At 45.6% G+C, this 27333-nt stretch overlaps 1 protein-coding gene and 2 non-coding genes across 3 annotated transcripts; 1 reads left to right on the top strand and 2 right to left on the bottom strand.

Annotated features, from left to right (window-relative positions):
* Nucleotides 1-1409: 1409 nt before the first annotated feature.
* On the top strand, nt 1410-19487 carry LOC132503546 (neuroblastoma breakpoint family member 4-like). The gene is given in 15 exon segments (XM_060120070.1): nt 1410-1587; nt 2741-2849; nt 3271-3626; nt 4552-4603; nt 5701-5915; nt 6920-6971; nt 7757-7898; nt 9293-9344; nt 11102-11182; nt 11346-11397; nt 12739-12929; nt 14539-14670; nt 16581-16709; nt 16712-16807; nt 19291-19487. Coding segments are annotated over 15 exon segments (2034 nt in total).
* Nucleotides 19488-25720: 6233 nt separating this feature from the next.
* On the bottom strand, nt 25721-25792 carry TRNAQ-CUG (transfer RNA glutamine (anticodon CUG)). Its single transcript has one exon. It is a non-coding gene; the product is annotated as a tRNA-Gln (tRNA).
* A 1322-nt stretch (nt 25793-27114) lies between these two features.
* LOC132484779 (U1 spliceosomal RNA) lies at nt 27115-27278 on the bottom strand. Its single transcript, XR_009531329.1, has one exon. It is a non-coding gene; the product is annotated as a U1 spliceosomal RNA (small nuclear RNA).
* Nucleotides 27279-27333: the final 55 nt, after the last annotated feature.

Raw genomic sequence — 27333 nt, 5'->3', positions numbered from 1 at the left:
ATATATATCATACATTTATTCACACATACACGCCTTGGAAAGCACTGTGAAGACACAGACTAGGCTTTAGCACAACTGGGGGCCGCACACATGTCACTTAAAAATGATCACTGGTTCATTTACACAAGACTTTCAACAGGCTTGGAGTGGCCAGTAGCCCCCAAGTCCCAGAGAGAAGTTAGGATGACAAAATCGGACAGTATATTTAGAGTGAGGTCAGTAACTACTTGGAGATCATAAAAGAATAGAAATAGGAGGTCTAGGCTAAGCACGAGACGGCATCTGGGAATCACTGCTCTCACCACGTGGATTCAAAGAACTCAGGTGTTGCAGTGTAGACCGACGCCCAGCCTGACCGTGACCCAGCTGTGCTGGCCCCGGGTCAGGTCGTCGGGCCCCTGCCAACACTGTCCTGCAGGGCACCGCTGCTCAGTCCTGAGCTTTTCGATCTGCCCTGGAGCTCCAGCGTGGGGACCACATGCTCCATTGCTAGGAAGCAGGTCCTAATTCCCCTGAGTTGACCCTCGGTGGATGAGGCGAGAAATGTGCTGTTGCTGGTTCCCAAGCCCCTGGGGCGTTCAGAAGCAGTGCCACAAGGTCCTCTGCAAACTATGCCTGTTTTGCTTAGTGCTGGGCCCGGTGGACCTTGGCTGGTTATTCCTCAACTGCAGGAGAGGCCCTCTGCCTTTCGCCCTGCCCCACCAGGCCACATCTCTGACTCCTTCCACACCTTCCAGCAGGGTCGAAGAACTTCATGACAGTGTAAAAGTTTGAAGTCTCTCTCTTGTGGGAAAGCCTTAAGATCTGTTTAAAGAGAAGGTGGGATGACTTCATGACAGCTCTTCAGAAACTAAGACCTGTTGGCAGACTATTCCTCCTGTGAATTTTTTTATACACAAAAGAATGAACAGTGAGAACTCCGCTTAGATATGTTTTGGAAGGAGATAGGTAAGTGGTATCAGGACATGTGTAGACAACTTAAGAGTGACTGCTGAGGGGTTGGTTGCTATCAATGATGACCTTCACAAGACCCCAGGCAGCCTTGTGTATTAACATGGCCTAGGCAACTGGAAGGCAGGTACCCCCAAGATTCCATGACCCCCCCCCACCACCACCTACCAGTTCTGTTATTGCAACTCCAGATGGTAACCTGGCATGCTGGGTCCCCCTCTCACTCCTGTCTGAGTGTGAGCTACAGACGGTGCCTTTGGCTCTGAGCGCTGGCATAATGAACCTTGTTTTTGCGGTTGCAAACCCTCAAGTTTCTCCCAACAGTGAGTTAAGAATTCCAGTTTCTGTCATCCCTCAGTCCTGATTAAACTTATGTGATTTCACATGTTTTTAATCCATCATATGTTTGGGTTTCTTCTCCCCAGTCCCTGGCTCTACCTTTTCTGCCACATGTCACCATGGCAGTATCTCTTGTCCCTTTATCTGATCCGAGGGTAGAACTTACAATCACGGAAATCAACCAGGAGCTTCAGTTGTAGCTGGCAAAGAAGAAGCAGGACTTCCAAGACCTCCCAGAGAAATTCCTTGTATCCCAAGCTACTGCCTACTCCCTGGCCAACCAGCTGTAGAAATACAGTTAAGTCCTAGGGATCATGGTCACCAAAGTGATGAATGGTCATTGTCTTCCCTCTGAGAAACAAAAACTCTCCAGACTTTGTCTCCTATTCCCTTTATCATTTTGAATTTCATTCTGACCACAATCCAGGAAAGGTAGAAGTGGCTATTTTACCCTCAGTTCCCTGAGGATGGGTAAACTCAGGCACAAAGACTTGAGCCACTTTTCCAGGTTTGTGGTGAGTTGTAGGGTGAGATTAGAGTTAAAATCCCAGATATTGATTCTTGGTTCAGGCACTGAACTGCCTATTTCTCTCAGGAACAAGCTAAACTGTGTCAATTGGAATCTTTTCTGTTCTCTATCTGATCCTACATCACTGTTGGCTAAACGACTGGGGCTGATGAACTCCATCAGTTCAAGTTTCCCTGAGGTCCCATTGGCAAAGCCCTGTGCTAGTTACCCTGGGGTGACATGGTGGTTACACACTGGGGGAAGCAGGGGATAGTACCTGCTTAAAAGGAGCTTAAGGATGAGTCTGCTCCTCACTGAAACCATGGGCTACCTGTATGAGTTGTAATGAATAATGAGTAAATTTGGACAAAGCTCTGACAATAGTCCCTGGCCCAGTGTAACACAGTAAGTTCAAGTTCTATGTCTAATAACACAAACTTTCATAGTATTTGGGCACATTTTTTCCCAGGTCCTTATGGTTTCATGTATTCTCTTTCACACAAGTGTAGCCAGGTGAGTTTTTTACCTTTGAGATACTTGTTCATTACTGAAATCCCAGCACAAGGGAACCATCAGTCCTATAGTCCTAGGGGTCTTCCCAACCACACAGGAATCACCAGGAATGCTCCTGCTCAGCGTTTCACCTAAGAGGCTGAAAGTATTGGTAAGTGGCCCAGGATTCAGTGTCAGTTTGCCAAACACCAGTTCATCTTGTCTAGTTACTTTCTGTGCCCTGGAGCTTCTGTTTCCTCACCTCTAAAACAGGGAGTAACCGAATGCCATGCAGGTGGGAGGCTGGGGAATCAGACGTGGAAATCCCTGCGTAGAGCCTGGTACCGAAGTTACATCTGTCCTTGGGATGGACCCTGCCTCTTCCCTTGAAGGCAGTGACCACAGCAGCCTGTCCAGCTTTCCCCCGGGGCAGCGTCTCTCTTTCCTCAGAGTATGAAGCATTTAAGGACATCATTGAATCTGTGCTGGGGGAGAAGCTGCTGTTTGAGGTGCTGAGGCTAGCGGAGAAGCTGGCAGAGAAGCCCACGCAAGCTGAGAGGTGAGGTAAGGAGGGCAGAGATGTTCATGGCAGGCACATGGCACAATATTTATAAACCAGCAGGAGAACACCAGTTGGTGAATTATGGACTCCAACTGTTATTCGGAGCCTCATTTACTCTGCTTTTAAAAACACTATTGACTTAAAATCACATATCATGAAATTCACCAAATTCAAGTGAACAACTAAGTGGCATTTGGTACCCTCACAATGTTGTGCAATCAATACCTCATTTACCTTAAATCACAGCCCCCTCCTGACTGACTACACCTTGTCATCCATTCTTGACCCTGTCATTCTCATGTTTTTTTCCAATTCACACCAGCTGTATCTGTCCACACTGCTTGGGGATGTTCTCACAGAAATCCCTAGGAGTGTGTCATCTTTGCATTTTAAAATTGTATCTTCTGTCCCACCTTAGGACCTGTGATATCCTAACTCGAAGTGAGGCACGAGAGCTGACCCGGTTACAGTGGACATTACGGGAAGGGAAAGATGACTCTGTCCTATTCCAGCAGCACCTCAAGGACCTCCTCACCCACGACGACCTTGACAACCACCAGGGGCAGGACTTCCAAGAGCGGCTGACTGAGGGACACAGGCTGGCAGAGCACCTTGCCCACAAGCTCAGCCCAGCTAAGGGGGCCACAGTACCTGATAACACTGAGCTGCTCCAAGGTCCCCTGCTCACAAGAGACTCCACACCTGCACTAGGAATGTTTTTTATCAGCTTTTCTGTTTCATGTCCCGTTTGGGGCTATGATAGGAGCAGGACTGGCTGAGTGGGAGAGCAGAGGAGAAATGCACAGGGTGGAGGGCATAGTATTCCAACTGTCTGATTCCTCCCTGATGGACCATGGCCTTTGGGGCAGGAGGCAGCATCCGCCCAGTGTTAAAGCACAGAAAGGACGATGTGACAGGAGGCAGCTTGTTAGAGTGAAAAGAGCCCTGGACTAAGCATGAAAGTTCCCAGGGTCCAGCCTGAGGGCTGTCTTTAGTAACGGTGAGTGAGTGATTGATTTTTTCCTATCCCAGTATCTGTTTCCTCTTCTGTAAAATGGATCAAATAATCTGTTGATGGTAGCTGTAGTGATGAAATGGGGAAATATTTACGAATGCACTGCAGAAAAAAGAAAGCCCTTCACTGTGTGGTGCCAGATAAGGTACTTGATGTAGTCAGACTCGGTGTTGGGAAAGTTGTTTAGACTGGACCACTTTCCATAGAGAGACTTTCCCTTGATAACCAACAGAAGCCACCTTGAAGAGCCCAGGATGTTCCCAGGTTGGGGAATGTGGGACATGGTTCTTCTCCTTAGAGAAAGGAGGGGATCTTGTGAGAGCTGTGAAGATTTATAGGGCCTGTGTCTTTGGCAGAATTTGTGGCAGGATGGATGATCCAGCTGTAGAAGTCAGGATGGAAGGTGGACAAGTATGCAGTGATATAAGGGAGGAAGGACACTTTAAATGTTTGTCCAATTTCAGGCAGAAGGTGTCATGATGGTGATCCTCTGGTTTAGAGTCAGACTGCCTGATGGATCAGATATCCATGCTAGGGCAATTGTTTAAAGACAATGCATTAGAACTTCCATACAGTACTAATTCATACATAGGTATTTATGACTCTTATGACCATGTGAGTTGCTGTGTTGGTAGTGAGTGAAGTGGAAAGAAGCTGACTGGATATTTCTGAATTTGTCTGCAGAAATTCATGAAGATGAGGAGGATGAACAAGCAGAAGAGACACTCACGCCCAGGTAACAGTGAACTAGCAGCAGCCGGTAATGGGTAGGTAAATTATGGACAGGGTCACAGAAAGAACAGTAAGTGAGGTCAAGAGAGTCACAGATGCAAGGAGAAGCAAAACTGCAGATTGTATTGATTTACTTCACTCAACCCACATAAAAATGGCCGTGTTAACTTGGTTGTCTGTTGTCTCCGTGCTACTTGTATGTACAACCCAAGGTGAATGCACCACCCTTAGGATTTCCTGCACACACACAGAATATCTATTCACTCCTAAAGGAACTCCAAGGTGAGATAAATATCTACTCCTACACAGTTGTTTTAGGTCCTTGGGAGAAAGGTACCTAGCAAAGGAATTAGTAGAGAAGTAACCAGAAAAATTAAGCATCAGGACAACTATCTAGAAAAAAAATTGGTTGTCATGTGACAATAGTAAGAGAAAGAGGCCTCGGAGGCCTTTCTATTCCTAAAAAGAACACATAATATCTCTGCGAGTCTATAATGCCTTAATAGCCATATTCACTTGACTACTTTATCTTAAATTGAACATGACTTAGGACCACGGGGGTAGCATCTGGTATGGAAGTTCATTTGTGTTTCATGTTCCTGAAGGTACCGTACTGGGATGGTTGAGTCTCACTCCTCATCAGACGTTGTGTGGCCAGTGCACAGAGCACCTGCTGGTCTCCCTCTCCTGCCCCATGGCAGCCACACTCCACTTCACGTGTGGGAGGATAGTTCCTTCCCTCTTTAATGGGATTGCCCTTTTGGTTTCTCTGACACTCCCGATGCCTCCCATCAAAACCAGCCAGGGGGCTTCCCTGGTGTCACAGTGGTTGGGAGTCTGCCTGCCGATGCGGGGGGTGTGGGTTCGTGCCCCGGTCCGGGAAGATCCCACATGCCGTGGAGCAGCTGGGCCCGTGAGCCGTGGCCGTTAGGCCTGCGCGTCCGGAGCCTGTGCTCCGCAGCGGGAGAGGCCGCAACAGTGAAAGGCCCACATACCGCAAAACAAACAAACAAAAACAAAAAACAAAAAATCCAGCCAGGGCAGCTTGGGGTCGGATCCTCTTCGTTTAATTTTCTGTCATCCCTCTCCCACCTGGCACAGCGTGGAGCTGCAGGAGGTTGAAAAGAAGGAAGTGCCTCAGGAATCCCAGGATGAATGTGTTTTGACTCCTTCAATTCTCCAAGGAAGTTCTGACTGCAACCAGCCTTATAGTGATGGCAAATTTGCATTTGATGAATCACAAGTGGGCCCTGCTCCAGGTGGAGCCTGTGGTTGCTCCCATGCTAAAGAGGATGAAATTCCAACTGATCTCCCAAGTAGCCTCCATATTTGTTCCCCACACCTGTGTAGACTGAGGAAGTTCATCTCTGAAGATAGTCCCTATAGACACATCTTGCTTAAATCAGGGAAAGGGATCTATTATGAAACACAGACATCAGGTGGCTCAGGGAGCCTTTATCCCTTTCTAGGCCCCAGTCATGCCTTTGTCACCCTGGCACCAGTGTCAGGCATTTGGACCCAAATCAGATGTGACAAACTCTCATCCACCTTGGGTGGAAATCCACAGGAGGTGTTTGTCAGACCTAGTTTGGATCAAATGTGTCTTGTCACCTGCAATGATCTAATTTTTGTTTTTTTGTACAATGTCCCTGGCCTTTCTATCCCTATCCAGACACAATGGCAGACTTGCACATACATTAGGAAAGGTTGTTTCCCTGGTTTCCCTGCTCTCAGTCCCAGTCTCCATCTTCGCTATGTTGGCTTCTGTTAGCTAAGCAGTCATCCGAAAACCAGGACAGACAGCTGTACCACTGCCTTGTTTGGATATTTCCATGAAGCAAGGCTGGGCTCTGGCAGTCCCTTCAGCCTTGAATGGGCATGGTTTCTGTGTTGCACCAAAGATTCTTTTTGGTTTGAGGGTTTATACAATTCATCCATCACTCTAGTCTCAAGTATAAATTCCTCTAAACCATCAGCAGCCACATAATCTGATGGGACTAACCAATATTGTAGAAACAATTCTAGAAAATAACTCAGCTCATTTTCTAGGATCACTGGGGAAAATATATTATTAACTTTATACAGGCTCAGAACAAAGGATATTGGGAGAGCGCTCTACCAGATCAATAAGAGAATTTCCCTGATGGGTCTGGGGTCCAGTCTAATTCTAAGACTTAACTTAAGTGTCCTGGAATGTCTCTGCTAATGTATTATGTTCTTGCACTGAGAATATTAATGTCCTTGTGGTGTGTTCACTGACTAGGTATGTGTGAGGCGTGATTTGCTTATTGTGACCCACTGCCTCTGAATTTCTTACTAGACAATCAAAATGATCGTAAGCAAGTGGATGGACAAGAGCCAATGTCCCCCAGGTAATTCTGAAGATTTGTGGGCTGTGAATGTCAATGGTGACAACAGGAGACCTCAAATCCAGGGGAAAACAGAATTACTAAATAGAACTCTTTCATCCATTCAGTCAACAGCCAAATATCCCTTTCAACAATGTTGTCTATTTTCATTGCAGTAGTTGTGTGGGTTTCACTTTATTAATCCTTCAAGTATAGTAACGTACAGTGAGTTGACCCAGGTGAAATAGCCAAACTTGGGAGTTCCTGTAATCAAGTGTTCTTTCCTGTGTGGTTAACAGCAGAGTGAGATTCATATCGCCTTGTGCCTGTTTGGCATCAGCATGTTGGTGAATATTTGATTGCAAGTGAAGAAACTAGAAGAAATTCATATTATAACAAAATACTGAGAAAATAGTTCCTGAAGGCAGAATATCTAGAGTCTATAATTCCTCAAAAGCTGTATTCACTTGGGCACTGCATATACAGATCAACACAATGTATGCACACAAGTTGGAACCACTATCTTGGTCCTCCTTGTGTTCTGGGGGTCATGACTATAGCATGCAGGGAGAGTTCAGTCTCCTCCTTCAACAGCTGGTTGTGTGGCCAGAGCATCTGCTGGTCTCTCCCTCTCCCAACCATGGAAGCCACACTCCACATACAAGAGGATAATTATTTCCTTCTTTAAGAGGACTTCCCCTTTGCCTTCTGTGTCCACTCCCTATGCCTTCCATCAACACCAGCTAGGACAGCATGGTGTCTGCTCCTCTTAGTTTAATCTTCTGTCATCCCTTTGCCACCTGACACAGCGTGAACCTACAGGATGCTGAAAAGAAGGAAGTGCTCCAGGAATCCCAAGATGAATGTGTTTTGGCTCCTTCAACTCCCCAGGAAGGTTCTAACTGCTACCAGCCTTACAGTGATGAAAAATTTGCATTTGATGAAGAGAAAGTGGGGTCTGCTCTGGATGGAGCCTGTGGTTACTCCCATGCTAAAGAGGATGAGATTTCAACTGGTCTCCCAGGTAATCTGCGTTATCTTTGTTAGTCTACTCTGAGAGAATTAATCCACTTAGATAGACTGTATGCTTACATATTGAAGGCTGGTTTGAACCAGACTCTACAACTGCATTTAAAATAAGACATTCTACAAGTTAGTGAACTTTTCTCAGTTCCTAGTCTTGTTTGTCCCTGTGGCAAATCACTGGACCCAAGGTGGTCCTGCCAGACTCACATGTACCTCTACATTGTGGCACAGGAAGTAACTTTCAGGCCTCCTAATTTTGAATGATTGTCTTATCGCAAATGAAATGCTCTAATTTTCATTCCTGAGCAATGTCCCTGAGTCCCCTTATGTGTCCGAGTCTGATGGCAGTCTTGTTTCTATCTTTGTAGATGTCACTACATTGATTCACTTCTGTCAACCCACATCTCCTTTCATTTGTGTTATCTTGTCCAGAGTCTTCTGAAACCAGAACATAAACCCCACTGTCATCGTTGGTACATTTCTCTGAAGCAAGGCAGGGTCCCGGAACTTCCCAGCCATTGTTTTTTTGTAGTATTGAAGATTCTTTTGTTTTGTTTTTTTTTTGCTTTTATAAATTTATTTTATTTTTGGCTGTGTTGGGTCCTTGTTGCTGCACGCAGGCTTTCTCTAGTCGCGGTGAGCGGGGGCTACTCTTCGTTGCCGTGCATGGGCTTCTCACTGCGGTGGCTTCTCTTGTTGAAGGGCACGGGCTCTAGGTGCAGAGGCTGCAGTAGTTGTGGCACGAGGACTCAGTAGTTGTGGCTTGTGGGCTCTAGAGCACAGGCTGAGTAGTTGTGGTGCACGGGCTTAGTTGCTAGGTGGCATGTGGGATCCTCCCGAACCAGGGCTCAAACCCATGTCCCCTGCATTGGCAGGCAGATTCTTAACCACTGTGCCACCAGAGAAGTCCCTGAAGATTCTTTTGACTTGATGGTGTGTAGATTCCACTCCCATCTAATCTCAATGTATAATTCATCTAACCCATTAACAAACAGCATTTCAGATAGAAAAGCCTGACTATTACAGCAACGCTCTAGGATGGTAGCTGGGTATTTCCCCGGGATCTGTGGGGAAAAGGATTTGTTTAGCCATTTGCACAGACTCGGGACATAGGATACTCTGAGGATGACCTGTCATATCAAGGAAATTTGTCCAGTGGCTCAAGAACGAAACCCAGTGCCTTCTTATGAGGCTCTGTTTGGGGTCTCTGGACTATTTCTCTCACAATAGCCTGTTATCACACTGTGAAGATTGGCACAGGATTGGGCATTTGTGAAGGGATTTTGCCTGATGTAACTGTCCTGTTAATTTATTTGTAGAAAACCAAACTGATCACAATGACCTGCAAGGACCAGTGGCTATTGCCACAAGGTAATTTTGAATATTTGTGGGCCATTAATACAATGATGACATCTGCAGGTCTCTGGTCCAGGGAAAAGCAGAAAGTGCTGAATATATTGTGTCATCAATTTTCCCAACCACGAACTATCGTTTTTTGTAATGTTTTCTGCTTTCATTGTGGTACTTATATTGTTTCCCATTTCTTATTAACTTCTCAAGTTTATAACCCAAGCCAGTTGACCCAGGTAAACTAAGTCAGAGTGATTTTTTTACACTCACTTGTTATCTCCAGTGTGGTTTATAGAGTGAGATGCATATCTGTTTTCTGCCTGTTTGGCATTAGCATGTTGGCATGTATGTCATAGCAAGAAATGTAAATAGACCATAATATTATGATACCATGTCACAGTATTTAGAGAGGCCTCGATGGCATGAGATTTCTGAGACACCAGAATGCCCCAAAACTGTATGCACTTGCCCATTCCATGTGACACTCAATGCAATGTAAATGAAAGGGTGAAAGCCACTGGTACGTGACTCTATATGTTGTGAGTCATGACTGTACCATCCAGAGATAATTCCGTCTCTTTCTTCATCAGCTTGTTATTTGGCCAGAGCACTGGGCACCTAGTGTCCTTTCTATTTCCTGCCCCTGTGAAAAAACACACTCTGTCCCCCACACAAAAGGGAGTTTTTCCCTCTTTAAAGGATCAGGCCCTTGGCTTGCTTCACCACTCCCTTAAACATGCCATCAGAACCAGATAGGACTCTATGATTGCTGATCCCTCTTGGGTTAATCTTCAGTCCTGCCTCCCCACCAGGCTCAGCAGGGAGCTACCACAGATGGTAGAGAATGGTGTCCCATGGCACTCATTGGATGAATACTATTTGATTTGCTCAGTTCTTCCTGGTCTGTCAGACTCCTTCTGGCCTTATACAAGTGCTGCCTTCTTCTCATTTGAGGAAGTGGATGTCTCTTATGCTCGGGAGGTAACCACTGAGTATTCTTTATCAATGTGATAAAACTCCAACTGGACTCCCAGGTAGACTCTATATTCTTTGTATCCCACGCCTCAGGCAGTGCTGAGATTTGTCATCCCTGTGTACAAGCTCTGTAGACATAGTGATTTGAATCAGGCTCTATGATAGAGTTTTAAGCACAGACATCAGGTGGGTCAGAGAGCTGTACTCTCTTCTTCATCCAGGCCAAGCCTATGGGTCCGGCCCCAAGTTAGATAACGGACCAAGGCAGGTGTGACAAACTCACTCACTTGCAGGTGTGCAAGTGCACAAGGATGACTGTCTTTCTTCCTGATTCCCATGAAATGTCTCTTCTTACATACAAGCCTCCCATTTTCATACCCAAAAAATGTCCCTTGAATTTCTGTGCCTTTCCAGAGACGTTGACAGCCTTAATTCCATCTTTGGATTTGTTGTTTCCCTTATGTCACTGCTGTCATCCCCAGTGTCTGTCTCCTCTAAGTTGGCTGCCTTAGTGAAGCAGTCATCTGAACACCAGGACACGAAGACCTCTACCATCACCTTGTTTGTATGTTTCCATGAACCAAGGCAGAGCCCTGGCATTTCCCTACCCCATGAATGGCCAAAGATTCAGTGTAGCAACAAACATTCATTTTGATTCAAGGTTTTGTAGATTCCGTCCATCATTCTGCTAAACCAGCCAGCGTATGATGAGAAAAGCCTGAATATTACAGTATTCTGTTAGAATGCAGGTGAGCTATTCCCCAGAATCTGTGGGGGAAAGATGTGTTTAACTTTTTACTCAGACTTGGAAGAGGATACTGTGGTGAGGATCTACCAGGTCAGGGAGATCTTGGCTGATGGCTCAGGAAAGCAAACCAAGGCAGGTACACAAGACACAACCTGAGGCCTCCTGGAATATTCTTCTTAAAATATCCTATCGTCCCACTGGTGATGTTTTTGTCCCCATGGTAGTATTGGATACTGGATTATTATCATATACAGGATGATCTGCTTAATGTTTCCGGCCCTGTCTGAATTTATCCATAGGAAATTGTACTGTTCTTGAGGAAGAGGAAGACCAAGACCTTATCTGTTCTAGGTAACTATGAAGAAACATGGGTCTTAATTCAGTGGTGACATCTGGTCATCTCAGATGCAGGGAAATCTGAAAGTGCTGACTATGCGTATTTCTTCCATTCTGACAACCACAAAGTGTCCCTTTTAATAATGTTGTCTGTTTTCATTGTGGTACTTGTATAGGCCCCTTTATGAACCCCTCTCAATTATAGTAACCTACAGTTAGTTGATGCAGGGGTACTAATCAGCCACCCGATTTCTTGCAGTCTCCTGTTCTCTCCGTTTTATTAAAAGCAGCATGAGATGCATATCTGCCTCTGCCTGTTTGGCCTTACCACACTGGCAGGTATTTGATGGCAAGGAAAGGAATGAGAAAAAAATTCGTGTCACATCTCAGTATTAGAGAAATTGGCCTTGAAGACACTCCTTCTAGGAGCCCATTATGCTGCCAGAGCCTGTTCACTTGGCTGCTACATGTAAATTTCACCAAAAACTTATGCTATAGTTGAAGCCGCCTTTATGGTTTCTGACGGCATGTGTGATGTGACTGCTGTGTACTGGGGTAGTTCAGTCTCCTTCCTCCTGGGCTCGTTTCTGATCAGTGCTCAGAGCACCTCATGCTCACTTTCTCCCCCTCCCTCTCTCTCTCTTTCCCTTTGCAAGCACCCTCTGGCCCTAGGTAGGAGAGGATTGTTATACCTCCCTTTATGGGGACTTCCCATTTCTTTTCTGTGACTGTCAGGCAGCTAGCTACAGCGGTCAGCACGTCCTGAAGCAGCAGGAAGCACCTGGCCGAAGGGGAATTCCCTGAGGCACGCAGGCGCAGTTTGAGCCAAGCGATAACTGGAGATAACCCCAACCTCGTTATGTCATCATTATGATAGAATTTACATGTGGTTTCAATCCCCCCCACCCCCGCCATGGGCTTTTCTTAGCGAATTTGGATAAAAACATGGAATTATGGGTAAAAGCATGCGCAGTATAACCCGTCACTCACGTGACAAGACCTTGTCACTGGATATTAACCCAACTCCTACCCTTGGGTTCAAAGCGCTTATAAACACCCCGCGCCCGTATAGCTGGGCTGGTTTCACTTCGCAGAAGCCAGTCCGCTCTCTCTCCGAGAGTGTGTCTATGCTTTAAGTAAACTTTGCTTTGAGCTTATACCCGAAGTGTTAGTCTGCAGTTCTTGGCTTAATATTACAAGGACCGAAATGGCTGGTCCAGATTCGTCTACTGACCTCCTCGGTTGAAACCCTCCAACACAACGCACACCAAACCCATAACATGACCAGTCCCTTAACCCTCCCATCAAAACCCGCCCGGACTCCGTGTTCACGAATATTTGCTGTTTAATCATCAGTCCTCCCGACCCCACAAAGCTCAGTCTGAAGCTGCTGGTGGTAGAAGAGAATGAAGTCCAGCAGGACTCACTGGATGAATGTGATTTGGCTGGTTCTATTGGCCATCGTCTGTCAGACTCCTGTACGCCTTACACAAGTGACTCATTCCAGTCAGATAAACAGGAGCTCTCCTCGGCTCCAAATGTAAATGGTGAGTACTCCCATTATGAAGAGCATTAAGATCCTAGTAGGCCACGAGGTAGCATCTGTATTCTTTGTATACAACAACCAGTACAGGCTATGAGCGGCATCCCCGTAAACAGGTCCTCAGACTCATGTTGATTTGAATTACGTTCTTGGATTTAATTTTTAAAAGGCATCCATCATGTGCCTTTTCATTCTTCTTGTCCCAGGCTGACTTCTGTCACCTGGACCCCCCTCACCAGTGCAGGCATTCGGTATCAAGTCAGGCTAGAGAGGGGAAGTGGAGGGGTAAGGGCAGGATCTCGGCTGCCATGGTCTCACCTGCAGGAATTTGTGTAACCTCTCTTTTTTCAAGATAAGGATCCTCATACTCATGAAATTATGTTTCTAATTTTATTTATTGACGTTTCTTACAAAGTCTCTGGCTTTCCACACGTTTGCAGTCTGCTCCATATTTGCAGTGTCTGTTATATTGTTTGCCAGCTCCAGGCTTTTTCCCTGGGCTGCCTACCTCCCTATGAAGCATTTGCATACCAGATCCTGAATATAAAATCCTGTCCATACCCTGTGATTTCCATGAAGCCAAAGGTCTGGCTCTGGTGTCCCAACCTTCAGAAATAGCCATGGTTCTCCTCCTTTGTATGGCAACAATGAGCCTTCCATGTGTGGGTTATAGTTTCAGTCATGTATGTAGTCTCAGTGGCATAATCTCATGGAAACTATCCACAACCTGTACACCTGATGGGGTTATTGGCCTAATTTATGAGCAAGATCCCCTTGGGCAGCAGTTCATGGGGTGTGTAGATTAAACCCTGGTTTGCGTTACTTCTCGGGCTATTTTTTTTGACTTTTCTTCTATGAGAAGCATTTGGATTGGACTATATCTGTCTTCTTTTATAATTAAATTGGCCATGAAAAATGGTTCTTGTTCAGTGTGTGCCTTTTCACATTGGGACCATCTTCTTTCCTGTTTCCCGTTCCTCCCTGAGGTACAGAGAAGCAAAGTCTTTCTCAGGATTACAGTAGTTCACAAACCAGAAATGGAACACATGGTTATTGTGCATCTGTTGTATACCACGCACCTTACTAAGCAAGCTCCATGTGAGCCATAACCCATTCAGTCCTCGTGGGACACTCTCAGGTAGGTGTGTTATCTCATGGTAGAGCCGAGGGCACTGAGGCTCAGCAAGGTCCCTGCACTTGCCCAAGACTCCCGGCCACTGGGCTGTGGGACACTGGTCTCTCCTTGGCCTGACTCCCTGGCTCACGCTCTGTCCACTCCTCTCAGCAGTCGGACCCGTCAGCGACTAAGAGAGGATGTTGCTCACCTTTTCCTTTTTGCCCTGAACCAAATGATTTGAAACTATCTGAATCTTAAACATAAAGTTGCCAGACTGGTGCAGAGAACTCCTGTGGTCCCTCGCTCAGATCTGCCAGCTCCTAATCCATCAGTGCACTTTGTCCCGTGAGCAGAGCCGGCTGCTCATCCAGCCCCTCATCCAGCCCCTCCAGGTGAAGCCACAGCTCCACGAAGCTCTCCGTGGACAATCAGCAAGGGGTGAGAGGTTCATGTCTCCCAGAACCTCCTGCCCCCAGAATTATCTGCTCTCACTCAGGGTCCAGGGAGGCCTTGAATTTGGCTGTGCTGATGCCCTTAAACATCTGCAGAGCTCTATCTCAGAAACACCAACAGCCGGGTCTGAGTTTCCATGAGGAGGAGAAGAAATTCTCAGACACACATCTCAGAAGTGAGATGTGTGTGATATGGCACAGCCCTGCCAGGCCATCATTCAGAATGGGCCAGGAGAGGCCAAATTCCCCCAGACAGATGGGCTGAGAGGAATGAATGGAACATGTAAATAATACACAGATCCACCTGTGTCTGGGTTCTGATGATAACCTGAGGACAGTGTGGCTAGCTGTGATGCAGCAGCATGGGCACAGGTGGTCGGGTCTGCCCCATCCTCTCTGTACAAGGAGAAACCCTGTAAAACCATACAAACACTTGATTTTTAAATTACAACTTGACCTTGTATTGGAGCCTTCCCCACAGAGTAATAATATTGGTCAGTACTGTCGATGTTTGATAAAATGTTTTGTCCTTTTCCCATGCAAATGCAAAGAATATTCAAAGCATAGGTAGACAAATGAAATTACGTGATGAAATTACACAGTGATAATTAAAAACAATCCTAGACATTGATTCAAAATCACATTGGAGGATGGGGATACCAGGTTGTGACAATTCTTTCACCCACCAGATTTGTTAATTTAAGAGGTTTTACCTTTCAGCCCAATGTGAATTATCATAAAATCTGATTAAGTGTCCTAAAATTGATGATTAATGATGAATGAACTCTGCCTGGAAGAAATAGGAAGGGCACGCTGGACTGAGAGATCTGCTTGAGGAAAAAGCCCTGGAAGCTCAAAGAGGCTCCTGGTGCAGGGCTGGGGTGAGGGAGGGGCCAGCCGAGTCCAGGAGGATTTGTAGAAGGGAGTTGTGGGAAGTGATGTTGCAGAAGAAAGAGGGGCCAGAAGGCAGGAGGACCACAAAGGCAGGTGAGGAGTTTAGAGTCTGTGTAGTAGAGGAGGGAGGATGAATTTCCACAAGCCGAGGAGCATGTGATGAAACAGAATTTGGGGGTAATAAGACAGGTGACCCTTGGTAGTGTGGAGAGGACAGAATCAGAGAAAGCAGTTGGAAGGAGACTGGATGAATCATTGATGAGAGTCAGTCATGGATGCTCTCTGGAAGACTAAGTGGTAACAGATGTATGAGAGACTTTAAAGAAACAGTTAAGCAAACCTCGCTGAGGATGAGGATGTATGGGGGGAGGGGGGGGCCCACAGCAATGTGGAGCAGGTCCTGTGGGCCATGACCCCACCTGAGCCTGACCTGGACTGGATGAGGGTACTTGATACCTTTGGTTAGCCCACGTTCTGAGAATGTGTTCATTTCACAGGAGAAATATCAAAATATTTGATTCGGAGCACTTTCCAGACCCCACTGGAGGGGTGTGTACCTAAGCTTCCAATGAGGGATTCAGGCCTCTACTACACTACTTCTATCTGCTAATACCATCCGTCCCCACTCTGCCCCATGTGGCAATAGAATATACACATGTATGGGTGAGTGGAAAGGTAAACAAAAATTAAACGTAAGGAAGTTTGAAAGGTTCCAGAACTGTGAAGCATTCTATTAACTTGGTCCATATACTGTAGATTCTCAATTCCTTTTTCTATTGGTACCTGAAGGCTTTAGGCCATACTTCATCCCCTTTTCTTTTATTCTTGTGGGTAGATATCAACAACTCTTTCTCCCCCATGCCATGAGGCCTGTTGAGAGCCTTCTCTCTAGGCTACAGGACTAACGCTAATAGCTGAATAATAGGCGTGACCTCATATGCCATCCAAAGCCCTCTAGATTCAAGTGGGTGATTTTTCATTTCAAGGATGTTGCAGCCTAGCACCTGCCATCTCAGCATCCCCAGGCACAGCCATAAAATCGACATCTCCTTCATGTACGCGATGTCTGCCTTTATTGTCTGGGTTATTGGGTCGTTTCACTCATAGGCAGGGACATCAGAAACAGGTGTTCTGGGAGGGATTAGCACAGGAAAACTTGGATTGGTCCTACTGAACCCTCTTTTCCTTTCAGGTGACACCTGGGAGGACTGTCACCAAAGGCCTTTGAGTTTCCAAGGCCCAGGGGTACAAACTTCACAAGCACAGCTGCAGAAAAGCACCCACATGACCAATTATCTGCAACTGCAGCTGGACCAGCATTTTGATGTGGGCGCAGAAAAGCCACACTCGGTCTTTCCTCCACCATCTGGGGCTTTACTGCCAACCCCGATTCTGGAAACCAAAGACCACTCTTCCTAGGTAAAAAATAAAAGTGGATTAGGAAGCTCTGGTTGTCTCAGGGTCGAGGGTGGAGGGGGCAATGGGGCCTTTCCCATGCCCGCTGTAGGTCTGGTTGAAATCTGTGATGCTCTAACAGAGTGAGGTGAGCAAGAGCCTGGGATTTAGGACCAGCTCTGCCTCAGGCCCTGGGTTTGCAAACTCCTGATTGTTTAACTGGGCCAAGTTATTTATCTCCTTAGGTATTCACATCTCACATCCCTCATCTGAACTCTTGGAAAATTATATCCCCATTCCATGGTCGTTGGGAATATTAAGCAACATGATGTCCAGAATGCCTGATCAGTAAAAATGGTTTGATAACAACTATGAATAGATAACATCTAACCATTGTGTCTTTCTGGTGCTTTAACACTTACAAAATGATTGCACATGTGTTGTTTCCTCTGAGGTAGAGCACTTTTTTGATCCCCACTTTCTCTGGGACCCGTCTTCCCTTGCTTCCTCAGAAAGGCAGGTTGGCCAGTATTTTCCTCTCCTTTCAACATCCACCCTCAAGTCAATTTTCCCCTGCTAGGCGCTCTCAGTAACAGTGTGTTAGTAACATTCTATAGCAATGTAAACCCTGGCCACACAACTCAGCCTCCAGTTTAGTTTTCGTATCCAGGTTATTTTCCCTTTTCCCCCTCTTTTTAAAATAAAGGGCCACCCTCACCCATGAGGTGTACTGGTCGGTCTATTTTATGCCACTCCATTTTTTTTTTTTTTTTTTTTGCGGTACGCAGGCCTCTCACTGTTGTGGCCTCTCCCGTTGCGGAGCACAGTCTCCAGACGCGCAGGCTCAGCGGCCATGGCTCACGGGCCCAGCCGCTCCGCGGCATGTGGGATCTTCCCGGACCGGGGCACGAACCCATGTCCCCTGCATCGGCAGGTGGACTCTCAACCACTGTGCCACCAGGGAAGCCCTATGCCACTCCATTTAATTCATCATCTTCACTCATCTCCATGGCCATGTCCTCAGTTTTCTTCTCCTTGGGATCCACCTCTGCTCAGATTTTCTTAAAAGAGCTTCCAAACCCTCACATCCATTTCTTCTGGGACGTGTTCATCTTACCCTCCACCTCTCTCCACATCTGCACTGGAGCCTGGGGCTGCCTGGTCCCTCAGGTGATGACCTCATCTGAGAAATGAGAAGAGACCCACGTCCTCAGGTGGAGGTGAGATAAGACGGAGCACCCCTGTGGCACCATGGAGAGTCTCATAGAAAGTGCTCAGGGAATGTAGGGAATGTAGCGGATGCGTAGCCCTGACAAGAGCCATTAGGTCTTGTGGTATTTAGTTGTCTTCTCTTCCCTCTAGTCTCTCCTCTTCTTGTCCTTGGCTTCCCACATTACCAGAGAAGACCTAACCCCACTGGCTCAGTCACTCTGTCTCCCACTCACTTTACACGGAGGCCTGAGATGAATCCAGGCTTCACAGCAGATTTTGCAGCAAAGGATATATATATATATTTTTTGTTACGCGCGCCTCTCACTGCTGTGGCCTCTCCCGTTGCGAAGCACAGGCTCCAGATGTGCAGGCTCAGCGGCCATGGCTCACGGGCCCAGCCGCTCCGCGGCATGTGGGATCTTCCTGCACCGGGGCACGAACCCGCGTCCCCTGCATCGGCAGGCGGACTCCCAACCACTGCGCCACCAGGGAAGCCCACAAAGGATAATTTTAATGCCCTTTATTTTCACACTCCTCCACCCAGTGATTCCTGCCCCCCATATCTAATAGCTCCTGTCACCCACCAGAGCTTCTCTCTCATTCTTCTTGTTCTTATTTTTCCTTTTCCAAATTCAGCTCATCAGAAGGATATTAGAATTGTCCATTCAGTATCTCAACACCCTCATGCATTTGTTCCATTACACACACACACACACACACACACACACACACACACACTTGTGTTGTTGCATTATATCGTATCTTCCATGCCTTATTTAGATTGAGTATGTATACGTATTACACATAGTATGGATACATATATATGTGAAATATATATTGATGCACATTTGAAAATTTTTCTAGTTTTAGACCTCCCCAGTTCTTTTCTATCATGAGGTTTTCCTTCAATTTTGACTTTGCTTGATGTGTACAATCTCTTCCCTCCCAGTAGTACAACCTATGTCCGGCATGATTTTCTTGCCTTTGTCTTTTCTACCTAGGAACTCTTTTTTAAGATCAGTTTTATTTTTCTTGACTTTTTTTTTTTTTTTTTTTTGGGCATTTGGGGACATGTTTGCCCTGTGGTAGTCTTACCAATACTGGGTAGTGTTAGGAAGATCAACAAAAAGCAAATATAAAAATGTCTCCATTGGTTTCCACTCACCATAGACTTTCAGATGGCCTTTCTTGTTTCTGGATACTTTCCTTACTTGATGTCCCTCTTGGGTGGGGGAGTAAGTCATAGTAAGATCATGAATAACAACAGATCCTGTTGGCTGTGGTTTTATCTTCAGAGCTGGGTTTGGATGCTTCCATTGGAAAGAAGAACTCTCCCAAGCTGGAGGGTGAGGTCTTAGCTGCCAGCAGGCATGAGTGTCTGGTCTGTAGCAAGATTAATGCCTTAAGTGTCCTGAAACAGAAGATTATCCGAAGAAAACTGCTGTTCAGCAAGTGGAGACTAGCACGCCGATTTCCTGGCCTTCAGGCTTAGGGTACAGAGGTAATTACATCTGAGGCTCTTACGTGTACTTCTTCCTTATACTCTTTACCTAAGATCATAGCTCAGTCTCCCACTATTTTTTCTCTTCCTCGTTTGTTCACTCAACAGCTGATGCTACCTCGTCTGCTCTTTCCTCTCTTTTCCATGGGGGCTGCCACCCTGCCATGGCCCTTCCATCTCCATCTCTTGTTTGCACTCTGAACTCTGTTGAGTTCCTATAGCTGCTGTCCTGATATTCCCTCTGCCCTTTCCTTTTAGCCACAGGGAAGCCCAGATCCATGGTCCTCCTCATCAGAAGAGCATCATTTAGGTCACAGAAAACATGGTACTTTGCCAGATATCACACGCTTTCTTGGTTTCTTTGCCTTATTCTCCCTTCTCCGCTCCCAAACTCCACTGCCTATTTCTACCAGGATCATGTGTTAATGAATCACTTGCATGTGGTTGGCTTTTGGAGAACCTTATCTAGGAAAACCCTGAACCCTCAACTTCTGCACATGAATAAGAAGAAATGAAACAGGAAAAAGAGCCCTGATTACAAAAACTAAGTAAGAACCTGGGTCATACGTGGGAGTGCTGGACTGGCCTGGAGTCAGGTTTCCCCTCAGCCCCAGGTGGGCCATTCTGTGCTACTGTGCATGGGGCTTCCAGGGACTCACTGGAGCTGGCAGTAGGTAGAGGACAGTAGATGGCACCCTAAAGGGACGTTGGCCAAAAGGAGATGCAGAGGCCAGGTTTTCAATATGCATAAGAGCATGAAGTGTATAGGCATTCAGACCTCTCCCCTTTTTTCAAATTACTCCTTCTACATGTTCAGTAAAAATCCTGAAAAATGAACTCAGTTGGAATCTGAGGCCAAGGAATGTAGGAGAGCATTGTAGTGAATAAACTTTGGGCCAGATTTATGAAGACCCAGGGAAATACACAAGAATCCAATATAATCATTGCTTCAGACAAATCTAATTGAGAAGACAAGTTATTTATATGAGAGTGTCAGAGAAAGACCAAAAAATCCTTAGGGCCAGTGGGAAAGAAGTCTGTGCTGGACTAGATGGAGAGAAGAAAAAGAATGGTGTAAAATAGTGTAGGTCTACTGAGAAGTTCTAAATCATGCTATTATAAAATTAAAACTGGGTGAGTTTTTTTTTTTTTTTTCCTTCGGTATGCAGGCCTCTCACTGTTGTGACCTCTCCCGTTGCGGCTCCGGACGCGCAGGCTCAGCGGCCATGGCTCACGGGCCCAGCCGCTCCGCGGCATGTGGGATCTTCCTGGAACAGGGCACAAACCCGTATCCCCTGCATCGGCAGGCGGACTCTCAACCACTGCGCCACCAGCGAAGCCCCTTCATTCTTTTTAATGAGGGAACTGGCGGTAGGAGCTGGAGGAGGGGCCCACCGGGCCCTTTAGACCCCCTAGTGGCACAGGATGGCTGCCCCACCCTGGGAGTGCCAGCAGCCTCCCTGCAGAGGCCCAAGGGTATGCCCAGGCTGTCCGCAGAGCAGGGCCCATGACACACTGGCTTAAATCTACAATTACATATATTCAATGATGACCAGCTGTACAAAACTCAAAGTTTCCTCAGTCAACTCTTGATGAGTGGAGTTTATCCTTAAAGATTCCGATGATGGAATGAGGACTCCCTAAGTATATTTAATACTTGTTTTCTATTGCTTTGATACATGGACAGCTTGACTGAATACAAAGGACTTGTCTACAATGAATTTATTGATTTTTAAAAAAATATGGTCTTGGTTTTTAAGTTCTGTTGAGATGTAGAATATAAATTTATTTTCTTTACATTGAGGGCAAAGGGTGGTCTGGAGCTTCACAGGAAATTTTTTCTTTTTTAAAAAAATCTTTTATCTCTAATAGGAGTTGACCATTCCAGTTCTGTTTCTCCCAGGTCTCTATGACTTTCTCTTTGAACCTTTCTCATTATCTTTTATTCATTTCTATTCTGTTTGATGCTTTCATTTTTTAATTCAGTATCCCTTATAATTTTAGATAAATATCATCCCTTATGTACCTTGTCATTTAGCCTCTTTTTCAGAGAATTTTCTTTTCCTTCAGTTTTTTCTAATCTCTGTCAATTCTAATTTCTCATTTCTTCTTTCTTGTCTACTATTTTGTGCTGTGTATTTCTTATGTGAAATTTTGGAGCTTTTCCCCATGTATTTGTGTGTGTGTGTGTGCGTGTGTGTGTGCGTGTGTATCTACAAATGCTTTGTTCAGAAACAATTCAGATATGGATGCCATTTTACATTTTTCCTATGTTTTGTGATTGATTTTGAAGGGAATCTTTTTATGAGCTGAAATTTTTGACTCTCTATGTTCTTTTTTCTTCTGTCACCTTGGAATAAATGTCTGCTGTATGATTTTCATTTTAACATGACTAGGTGTACCTGAATGAGAAACTGCAGTTCTAGGTAGGAACAGATGAGTGCTTTGAGTGGCTTAGTCGATATCTTAGGTTTAGATGTCTCTGTCTTGTGCAGTTACTCTAGCAGATGTAAGGTTTTGGGGAAAGCCATGGTGTGTCTCCTGATTCTGGTATTCTGTTTCTTCCAGTAGGATCTTTAATTTCTACCAGTTGCTTCACTCTTTTTCTTCACCACAAGCATCCAAAGGATGTTGCCTTCAGCTTGGTCTCACACCTGATCCCAGTAATTGTGCCTCCCCAAGACTGTCACCCTCTGGTCCTCTGCACCGTCGAACCCCTTCCTGTCAATTCCCCAGACACCAGAGCTTTAGTCGACCAGGTCTCAGGCATCCTCTGAGTTTATCCACATACTCTTTCTGTGAGTAATTTTACCAGGATTCCCTCCTGAGTATGCCCTCCCTCTGACCTCTCCTCTATGTGCAGAGTCTTTGCTGGTCCCTCTACTGCTGTGTGGCTCCCAGACATAGCTAAAAACGAACCAGTTGGAGTCCACAGTGCACTCTGGCCTCTGGTTGTTTGGGGCAGGGTTTTGACTGGTGTCCTTGACTCTCTCTGTTAGTCCCTAGCCCTCTGAAATGCATGTGGAGAGATTCAGCTGCCATTATCCTGTGTGGACCTGTGCTCTCCTATCATTTTTTTTCAAATGCAGATTTTCAATAGTACACAAAATAGACAGAATTATATAACAGAATATCCCCATCTTTGTCAGCCACGATCAACAAATACCAATTTATGGCTGAACTTGTTTTACTATAATCCACTCACTTACCTTTTCCTATATTCTTCAAAGCAAATCTCAGACATCACATTTCATCTGTAATTAGTTCAGCATATTTCCCTAAATGAGGACTCTTTTTGAAAGTATTATCATCATAGCATTATAATTATTCATAAATTAATTCAAAATCTTTAATATCATAAAATAGTGTTCAAATTTCCCATTATTGTTTTTGTTAGTATTCTTTCTTGGGATCCAAATAAAATCCACAAACTGTAATCAGTAGGATATGTGTTTAAGTCTTTTACATATGTTTCCCCTCAGTTTCTTCCTCCCTCCTTCCCTCCCTCCCTTCCTCCCTCTGTTCCTTCCTCCCTTCCTCTCTCTCTCTCTTGCTCTTGCTCTCTCACTCTTGCTCTAGCTCTCTCTTGATCTTTTGCTGTCCTTTTTTTCTTTTCTTTAATCATTCATTTGTTGAAGAAACCGAGTTGTTTGTTCTGTAGCATTCCCACAATCTAAATTGTATAACTGGGTGTACTTTAATAATTTCTTCTGTCCTCCATACTTTCTTTTTGGCGGTAGAATCTACAGCAGTGCTGTAATGTAATGGAAATGCAAGCCACATATGTAATTAAAATTTTTCTAGTAGCCACAATGAAAAGTAAAAAGTATAAGCACACAACAATACAAATATAATCTTCTACATAGCTAATTAATACTACACATTAAAGGAAATATAATTCTACCAAAGTTTTAAAGTTGTGTTTAATAGAAAAATATTGTGCACGTCTTCAGCTTTTAAGTTTACATTCACATGAATTATAAATTAAATATAATTAAAATACACTTCCTCAGTCCTACTAGCCATATTCTAAGTATTCAATAGCCATATGTGTCTAGTGGCCCCTATTTTGGACCTGGCTGATATAGAGACTGATGAGATTCACATTTGCTATCTTGGCAAGACTACCTCAGAAATGGTGTGTGCTCTCTGATCAGGAGGCACATCAAGTCCTGTGTGTCTCTTCTAATAATATTAGCAGCCCTCAGCGTTCAAGGCCTAGATCCATTAAAATGGTGGAGTAAAATGGTGATATTCCGTGGTCATGTATTATTTAAGTGGAACACTTGTATAAAAAGAAACTTCCCTTAAATACTAAATACTGTTTAGTTACTTAGTGGTACTCTCTGTAAAGAAAACTGCAGCTTAATGAGCAATTCCCCAAGCATCCTCTGTGGTCACAAGTTGTTTTTTTTTTTTCCCCTGTGCTAATATGAATTCAAAGTTTCAAACACATTGAAGTATTTCAATTCATTGCACTATAGTCTTTACTGATACTCCAATTATCCTCTCTTTCAGCAGTGAAAGTGACTTTAAGCTGGCTCCTTCATCCTTTTGATAAGATTCTAATAGTCTTTGAGACCTTTCTTTCTTTTTTTTTTTTTTTTTGCGGTACGCGGGCCTCTCACTGTTGTGGCCTCTCCCGTTGCGGAGCACAGGCTCCGGACGCGCAGGCTCAGCGGCCATGGCTCACGGGCCTAGCCGCTCCGCGGCATGTGGGATCTTCCTGGACCGGGGCAACAAACCCGTATCCCCTGCATTGGCAGGCGGACTTTCAATGACTGTGCCACCAGGGAAGCCCTTGAGACCTTTCTTGATATCAGTATGACAAGGTGCTTCTGTCTCATCCTGAATATTTTCTGCCCCTGACCTGGACTCAGTCATTTCTCTAAGAATCTCTGGTTTCTTTTTATGCAAAACGTTATTCCCAAATCAAATTGTGTAACCTAAAGATACTCATTGTAATTGGTTTCTTTCTAGACTTTTCCAGTGGACAGAGCTAGGAAATACATACTCATATTTGTATGTATTTATGTATTCACATATATTCACATTCATAATTCAAATTCAGAACTACAGGCTTTTTATTGAACGTCTATCTTTCATCTGAAACTCTTTTCTCTAATACCAGTATTTTTGTTTTTAAGGACACTGGGCATAATAGAAACACAATATCTTTTACAGTCTCCTTTGCTTTCTCCCGCATTATATAGACAAAAGAATAAATACCAACAATGCCAATAATAACACAACTGAGGAAAGCAGTTTTTTAAATTTTGTCACAGTCCTGGGGTATATATAAATTATTGTGTTTTATGGTCTTTTCGGAGAGTTCTTATCCAATATGGTTGTTCCACAGAAGACATACACAGGTTCATTTGTTACATTGTGTTTTCAATGTCTAGAGATGACATTTAAAAGATTAATTTAATTTGATAATGATAAAAAAAATGAATGTGGTTTCCAACTCAAATCTAACCAAACAAGGCATATTCACTATAGTCTAGCCTTGACTTAAGATCTGCTCAAGTGTCTCAAAGGCCTGGGTGGATGTGGGTCAGGGATCCCTGCTCTCCTCAGACGCCGGAATCCTTGGCCTTCTCCTTCGGGCTCAGCTTGGAATGAAACGACGAGATTCCCTGGAGTCATGGTTCAAATCTTAGCCTAACAGCGGCTTTCCTAGACTTAGGAGTGAGAAATTCTGAAAAAAATCGGAACAAAATGGAATAGAATCAATTAAAATTCGGAATAAAGTAGGGCACTTGAATATAATACAGTACTTCCCATCCAGGTCTGGAACCCTCGATCCGAAAGCTAAGAAAGCGCTGTCACCCTGGCTACTCAGCGACGTTACAGCCCCGCACCGCGACTCTTTACTGACAGGGACAAGCGCGCAGTTAGTTACAAGACGTGCGGTGCGAAGCCCCCTCGCGGGGCAGGACTCAGTGGGCGCAGCCTCTGCCTCTTGCCCTCGAGACCCAGGGTGACCCGACGAGGGGGTGCCACCGGCTCAGTCACTGCGCCCCTGGGCGGCGGGGCCGGGGCCTCCGATGGCTAGCGACGGGCAGAGTCGCCAGGGCCCAGGGGAGACGCCGCGGGCTCGTCTCCCTACCTGCCTGCCCCGTCCGCATGGAACGTGAGGATCGCCCCTCCTCGGGACGCGGGAGCGGGAAAGAACGTCCCATCTTAGGAGTAAAAAATCCCCTTCTTCTAACTAAACAGAAAGGTTCCACCGAGATTTGAATTCGGATCGCTGGATTCAGAATCCAGAGTGCTCACCATTACACCATGGAACCCTCTACCGCCTACTCCCCTGCTCCAGCCACTCAGCCAAGCAATGCACAGCCCCGCGGGTCCAGGAGCGGCCTCCCGTCGAGCCCTTTCGTAACCTCGCCCGGGGCCCGCTTCCTCCGCGACGCCAGGAGGCGCCTGACTCGCCTGCCCGCGGCCGTCTCTTTCAGGTTTCTACGTCGTAAAAATACACGAAATCCGGGCTTCCGTGGTGGCGCAGTGGTTGGGAGTGCGCCTGCAGATGCAGAGCACGGGGGTTCGTGGCCCGGTCCGGGAGGGTCCCCCATGCCGCGGAGCGGCTGGGCTCGTGGGCCGATGGCCGCTGGGCCTGCGCGTCCGGAGCCTGTGCTCCACACACAGCGAGAGAGGCCGCAGCGGTGAGAGGCCCATGTACCGCAAAAAAATAAATAAAAAATAAAAATAGACGAAACCCATGCTCGATGAGCGATAACGAAGAGTGTTTCAGGGTGTTTCAGGGTTTCTCTGCGCTGTGAGCGGTCCTAGTTTCTGCTCCGGAGAAAATCACGGCTAGGGAAAACAAAACTTTTTTTCCCATTTTTTTGCAGTCGCCCTCTTCTCGCTGCCCTGGAAGCTCGGAACATCCTCAAACAACCTTCGAAACGTCGTGAGATGTTGTTTCCTTGAGATCATCGCGGGGCGCTGCCGGTTTTGTTTAGGCACAAACTGCTCTTATTCTGTTGACAATCGGATCGGAACCGGAAAAGGTTTAATTACATGGTAGTACCACCGCTGTGATCCTGCGGCAGAAACGCACTGAAAAATTTCATGCAGGAAAAAAGCTTATCACAACGCCGAGTAGAAAAACGCTTTTGCTCACACCGCCAGAGTCCACGATAGTTAAAAAGCGGGGGGGGGGGGGGGGCAATACTGGGGACTTAAAAACTATGCGAATGAATAGTAAAGACCGCACCACCCAGTACTACAACGCAGGAGCTAAAAGGGAGACTATTATAAATTATTTAATTATAACTTATCGTAACACTACTTAATGTAATTTTTAACTTGTTTACTTTTGTCTGTATTAGGTTTCCTCTTCTGTGCGTGGAGTTTCTCTCGTAGCAACAAGCGAAGATCTGACTGCCCTGATACTTATATATTTTGCACAGTATAAGCTGGAAACACGCGAATTTAGTAGTAATAACTTACGGGTCTTTTTCCGCGACAGCTGGGGGTCTTTGCAAGAACTGAATCCATGTCTACCATATCAATAAATAGATTATCAATTATTGTGCTGCGAGATACCTCAAACTTGTTAACGCTTTGATTTCAGTTCAATCGATCAATTCTTTTATTAAACACCAATTGCTGGGGGAAAGCGCGCACGCAGTCCCCCACTACCACAAATTATGCAGTCGAGTTTCCCGCATTTGGGGAAATCGCAGGCGTCAGCACACTCGCAGTGCAATGAGTGAGCCTCATTCTGGGAAAACCACCTTCATGATCATGGTATCTCCCCTGCCAGGTAAGTATGAGTCGCTTTCCCCCGCGCCCCGGTACAGCCTTAGACTCCTACACTGTACACACA

The sequence above is a fragment of the Mesoplodon densirostris genome, chromosome 2, assembly GCF_025265405.1.
Source record: "Mesoplodon densirostris isolate mMesDen1 chromosome 2, mMesDen1 primary haplotype, whole genome shotgun sequence".
NCBI lineage: Eukaryota > Metazoa > Chordata > Mammalia > Artiodactyla > Ziphiidae > Mesoplodon > Mesoplodon densirostris.
Note: the sequence above shows the minus strand (reverse complement) of the source record. Positions and strands in the feature narration are given on the sequence as shown.